Source organism: Engraulis encrasicolus, chromosome 18, assembly GCF_034702125.1.
Source record: "Engraulis encrasicolus isolate BLACKSEA-1 chromosome 18, IST_EnEncr_1.0, whole genome shotgun sequence".
Lineage (NCBI taxonomy): Eukaryota > Metazoa > Chordata > Actinopteri > Clupeiformes > Engraulidae > Engraulis > Engraulis encrasicolus.
The window spans coordinates 37,876,779-37,882,778 of record NC_085874.1 but is presented as its reverse complement, the minus strand read 5'-3'; the positions used below and the strand labels follow the sequence as shown (position 1 = coordinate 37,882,778).

The 6,000-nt window shown below is 39.4% G+C and overlaps 1 protein-coding gene across 1 annotated transcript in view; it reads right to left on the bottom strand.

The window, feature by feature from the left end:
• Window positions 1-6,000, bottom strand: part of ptk2bb (protein tyrosine kinase 2 beta, b) — a 54,519-nt gene that overhangs the window by 28,748 nt on the left and 19,771 nt on the right. Inside the window, exons 12-18 of the mRNA XM_063223581.1 lie at window positions 4,378-4,495; window positions 3,888-3,927; window positions 2,964-2,995; window positions 2,470-2,517; window positions 1,789-1,883; window positions 968-1,052; window positions 1-88 (exon numbers count right to left, since the gene is read on the bottom strand). The exon at window positions 1-88 is cut by the window's left edge and continues 13 nt beyond it. Coding sequence (XP_063079651.1) covers window positions 1-88; window positions 968-1,052; window positions 1,789-1,883; window positions 2,470-2,517; window positions 2,964-2,995; window positions 3,888-3,927; window positions 4,378-4,495 — 506 coding nt within the window. The remainder of the gene's footprint in view (window positions 89-967; window positions 1,053-1,788; window positions 1,884-2,469; window positions 2,518-2,963; window positions 2,996-3,887; window positions 3,928-4,377; window positions 4,496-6,000) is intronic.

Here is a 6,000-nt window from a genome sequence, read left to right as displayed (position 1 = left end):
TAAAGCTCCATCACTATCCAGACTGGGTCCTCCTCAATGATCCCGATCAGACGCACTATGTTTGGATGGTCCAGGTTCTTCATGATCCCTGCAAGTCATCATCATCATCATTATCCACATCATCACCAACACCACCACCACCACCACCACCATCACCATCTTCGCCAGCGTCATCGTTATCTCATCATCATCACCATTATCATCATCATCATACAAGCCTTGCATCAAACATGCCTTGTATTTGTTCATTGGCTGGTGTCAAATAGGCAATCATTTTTAAGTTACTTATCGATGACTTATAAGCAATCATCTGTGTGAAATTAAAGTCAATTTGTGTCAATTAAAGTGATTTTTGAATATGTGTTAATTAATGCCATATGTTGCACCTCACTGCTGGTTTGAAATCTGCTTAGTTAAATCAGGAAGAGTGTCGTGGCAATTACTCCAGGCCTTGAGGGTGCGTTGGTTCTGGGTATTGTAGAGCACTGGATGAGGAAGAGAACTCGCAAAAAAGTGCACTGATGAAGGTCCGAGGACCGAAACGTTTGCAATGCACCCCCATTTGGTAGCACTTTATTTCACGTTTGTTTAAGTTGATGGATTTAAACACCTTTCCTGCATCGGCAACTCTTGGTGTGCGAGTTCTCTTCCTCATCCAGTGTTCTTGGAATGGAATGGACTGCATTTATATAGCGCCTTTTCCACTCCTTCGAGCACTCAAAGCGCTTTACATTGTATGCCTCACATTCACCCATTCACACTCACATTCATACACCGGTGGCCGTGGCTGCCACGCAGGGTATCACCCTGCCACCAGGAGCAACTTGGGGTTAAGTATCTTGCTCAAGGACACAACGATGGAGTCAGGCCGAGCGGGACTCGAACCTGCAACCTTTAGGTTGCCGAACGGCTCCTCTACCACCTGAGCTACCACCACCCCTTAAAATCTGCATTAAATATTGTGTACCTGCTTCGCTCAGGAACTTTTCCATGACGTCCGGAGAGCAGTCTTTGCAGGTCTTCACAGCTACGCTAATCCTGTCTCCGCTTGGCTACCCAGACAAACACAAACACATACAGTAACACATTATTTGGTATGTTTTTTTTTAAATTACACTTAGCTGATGTTTTTTATTTACAGGGTATTGGTTACAGTCCCTGGAGCAGTATGGGGCTAGGTTCCTTGCTCAAGGGCACCTCAGCGCGAGTGAGGGATTCGAACTCTCAACCTTCTGAAAATAAAGCCTTAACCATTAGGCCATGGCTGTCCTATACCTTAATGGTACTGTAAGGAAACCCCTTTAAGTGGTATTGTTTTAGCTAATGTAGACTGAAGTAAATAAGATTATAGAGAGATATTACCCTGCCACAAATCCGTTCCGTTACACTCAGTGATGTAATCTACAAAGTACTTTTGACAGAAGAAAAACACAGCAATGGCTTTTACAAACCTGCCGATAACATATTCATCTGCCTAAAATAGAGTATCTGTACAATTAATGCTTAACCCCTTACCGTAGAGCCTATGTTATAACCTTACAGTCACCAAAATTGTAATGGGTATGTCTTAATCTATTACTTAAGGCCCTCTGTACTGTCATAGCAATATTGTTATGATGTAGCTCAGTATTTTCAGCACATAGTGAATAGGCCCGCCGCCGGTGACCCCATCTGCACAAAGAGGCTACTCATACTTGAGCTCAATATAAAGATATTGTACTTATGGTAAAATGTGTATTAATGAGTCCCGTCAAATATCAAACGATTGCAAAGATAAAAGGTCCTTACGTGCTTGAAAACTCCTTCATGGACCTCCCCAAAGAAGCCCTCACCGAGGATCCGCCCCAGCACCACGTCATTCCTGGACAGCCCATACTTTGTGGCTGTGGGAGCGACAGTGATATATGAAGAGCTCTTTTCCAAACTTAGATATATCCATTTTATAGAATGTTGGGAAATTGACATCTTTGTATTGAGCATTCCATTGAATTGCATTGCAAAATTGATTTTACAGAGGTTTAAAAGTATGTCCTCAAAACATTTGAATGTCAAGAATTCACACATAGACGATAGGACTTCTTAACTTTCGATTCCAATATTAAAATGCAAAAAGTCAAAAATGGTGGATATAGCGTTTTGGAAAAGAGCTCTTCATATTTACTTGATTTTTTCACAAAGGTACCTTAGGTGCAGACTTCAGACAGAAATATATATACTTACTGTAGCTCTGACATACAATTTACATTTACAACTTTTAAACTTCTGGCCAAAAGATAGTACAAGAGAATATATGGGAATTATACAGCTATTAATAATCAAAAGACTTCCTTTCCATCATTTAACCGTTTTACATGGCATTTCACTCTGTGTATCGTCTCAAGGCTGAATATTAATATCCCACAACATCTACAGCTTATGAATTGAGGAGCAGCATTATTTGAGGCAGACTGGGGTATTTCTTTTCCTTACCAGAAGGTGTCTCCCTTTCATCAAGTATTTCACAGTATATGTCAGAACCTGCAAGTGAAATCCAGTGAGAGGTTTTAGCTCACCACCATGAAGATTTCTTCAGATCCAGAGTACATGTATAGTAAAAAAGCCGCACTCCCGGATCAATTTCTTGCAGTTTTAATACTGGGTTAGCATGGCAGACAGACAGACGTTTCGGCCTAAGCCTTCTTCAGCGTCTTTTTGCGTCTTCAGATCCAGAGTAATAATAGAAAAGAACAGATAGCCTTTTTCTGTCATTGCATACACTGTACAATGACACTGAAAGCCTAGCTTCAAGATGCACACAACACAAGATATAACATATAAATAATAATGAAAATTACAAAACTGATATGCTATAGAAGACACATAACCATGCATGTACACTATACTAGGTATGCATGATGAGCCACACACACAATAGATGACACACATGCTACAGTAATTGTGGATGATTGCTTTTTTTTGTTTACCTTTGCTGTATCTGAAAGAGTTTGTCTGTGGTCTGTAAAGGCAAAAGAGACGTCTTATCATCATCTTATCTACTCTCAGACAGCCACCTCTGACACACTTAACACCTTAGCTAGCAGTTTATCACACCACCCTCTGGTTCCTTCAGCACACTTTTCACACAGGCCAATTCTTTCCGCTGCATGCTTTATGGAAGTGGCTCTACTGCATGTATTTGGCCAATAAACTGTCCCTGTATCCTTGTATCAACAAACATGTCGACATAGTATATTTACAACAACAGTAAAAGCTCAACACTGACTGGACATCTACTCAACAATCCTTCTGAGACGACATTTAATCGTTAGCGTTAGAGGGAATAAGGACAATACAACATATAAGCACAAAGTCATTTCTGAACAAGTGTTCGGTTCATGAAGCATGTGGCGACAGGTTTGACTCCTGCTCTACTGGTGCGTACACAGCAGGAAGTGTAGTGTGAATTCAACACTTAGAGAACACTGTGACCAAATGCACTCAAGAATATGTTAAATTGACTCTGCAAGTGTTTAACTAACATTGCATTGTTTTACTATGTACTTGGGTTACAGTTAATAATTCTCTCTGCATGATGAAAGTATTAATCTGCTTGTCATTGGGTGCTATGCAGTGTTGCCAGATTGGGCGGTTACCCGCCCAAATGGGCTGTTGGAATGGCCGTCTGCGGGTAAAAAAGGGAAAAATGAGTGTTTTTTTCTGTCGTTTTATGTCCATAGAGATCAATGTAATTTTGCTGAAATTTAACGCATTTTGGCGGTTTTTGAGAACCTTTTGGGCAGGATTTGATCAGACACATCTGGCAACACTGGTGCTTTGGTGTTGGTGCAACACTTCTCCATCTTGCAACAGCACCAAGTCTCATGCCAGAGGAATGTGACTCCACTCACCCTGTAGGTATTTCTGGAAGAGAGGGGCGACTTTCTGGACCTGGGGGAAAAAAGTGTGAACCATTACGTAAACGTTCACAGCGTCGTTTGTTGTCTGTGTTATCTTATCACAGAATATGCATCTCTACAGTATATGGAGACTTTATGTTCTACATATTGAGCTTGTTTCAGAGCACACAGTAGGTATGAGAAATATTTAGAGCTAGAATAGGCCTATGTATTTTTTTAGTAGTTTACTTCCAGTATTTATAATGCCCATTTACAAATGAGTATTTTGTCATACCACCAATTTCTAAGCATTCATTATGAGTGGGAAAATCACGCTTCTCACACATAAAAAGGTGGATCTTCTCAACTCATCCATACAGTATATCACCAATAATAATACTTTATTACTTAGCAATTATCAAATTCGGGAAAGGGCAGCACAGTTGTAATGCCTACTCTGGCCACAATACTATACAGTCTGCCTTTACAGTAATACCCTTACCTTTGTTTGACCTCAGTATTAGGGAGATGTCTACATTGTTGACCAAGCGACAGTATCCATCTATGAGATCCGCCATGTTTTCCGCCATGGCCATCGAGGCTACGTTAATAGACAGAGGCTGCAAAAAGAAACATCATATTGTTATAACGTCATACATGTACAATTATGTGACGTATTAGCATGTGGGGAAAAAAGTTTTGCACCATGGCTGTCAAGACTACTAAGACATAGGCTGCAAAAAAATCTATCTGTTAACTGAGTAAAATATTTTTTGTAAGTATTACCATGTCTATTTTGTTAGCATTTGTTAGCTTTTTGTTTTTTAAAAAAATGCAAATTAGAGGGGGAGGAACATATTGTAGCCTATATGGGGTTATATCAACCAGTTGTGCTCAATAGTTTTAGAATGAACTATTCTACGGCTGCTTTCAAAGTATCACATATTTGCCAATTCGTCACTTTCAACAAGTGATTACAAGATCTGCCTCTGCTGCCAGCATGAAGCAAGCGGACTGGCTTCCAATTATTTACATTAGTACAAATCCCAACTCCGATGAAGTTGGGACGTTTGGTAAACAGTGAATAAAATCAAAATGCTATCATTTTCAAAACATTCAATCTATTCATTAGATGGAGAATAGTGAAAAGACAACATATTAAGTGTTAAAACCGAGAAAAAATATTGTTTTGGGGGACATATGTACTCATTTCTAATTTGATAAATCCAACACGTCTCAAAAGAGTTGGGACGGGGACAATAAATGGCAGCAAATATCGAGGAAGACTAAAAACAAAACAAAAGACAACACTTAACAGTTAAATACATTAACCGATGAGATGATTTTATATAAAAAACAGTGTTAATTCCTATCTTGGACATGATTTCACTAGCTTAAATGGTGGGTGTATTCCTTGTCATGTTTTGCAATGTTTTCCTTTCTGTAGTGCTTACAGTGTGACAGGTTTTGACCAAAAGCCCACCATTTTATCACCTGCTGGTCCTTATGATGGAGCCAAACTGTTAAAACATAATAGAGAATGCAATTTGACCTTACTATGTGGCAGTAATCGAAGATCTCCCTTCAAAATATAATGCATGAGTGGCTTTTCATGCTGTTTAAAACCCATTTATACCATTCAGCACTGTATTTAACTCTACAGATGAGTGAGAACATCTTAACCAATGCACTACTGCACCCGCATGCCATCATGGAGGCTGACTTTTGAAGTTAGCACTAACACAAGTTGGATGGTCCATTTTCACTGTAGCACAGGATGTGCAATGCTCTATTATTGTCAAAAAGAATGGCCTTCTACAACTTCTGCTGACTTCTGTAAGCAAAGGACAGTTTCCCATGTCTTCTGGGTCTATTTCAATTGAGCTCAGGTGCTTAGGAGAATGTTACACCCCTGTATCATTTGCACGCATTAAGCATTCTTAATATGGTCAATTTTCAATAGCTCTAGCACTCCAGGAATTAGAGTGAGACTACAGCCAATATATATTTCATGGTGTCATGAACCTATACAATGATTTTAGTAAGAAAAATATGTCTTATATACACTCAATCGTGGTAAATCAAAGGGAATTCAAAAATGTATGTAATAACTATGGTAATTATT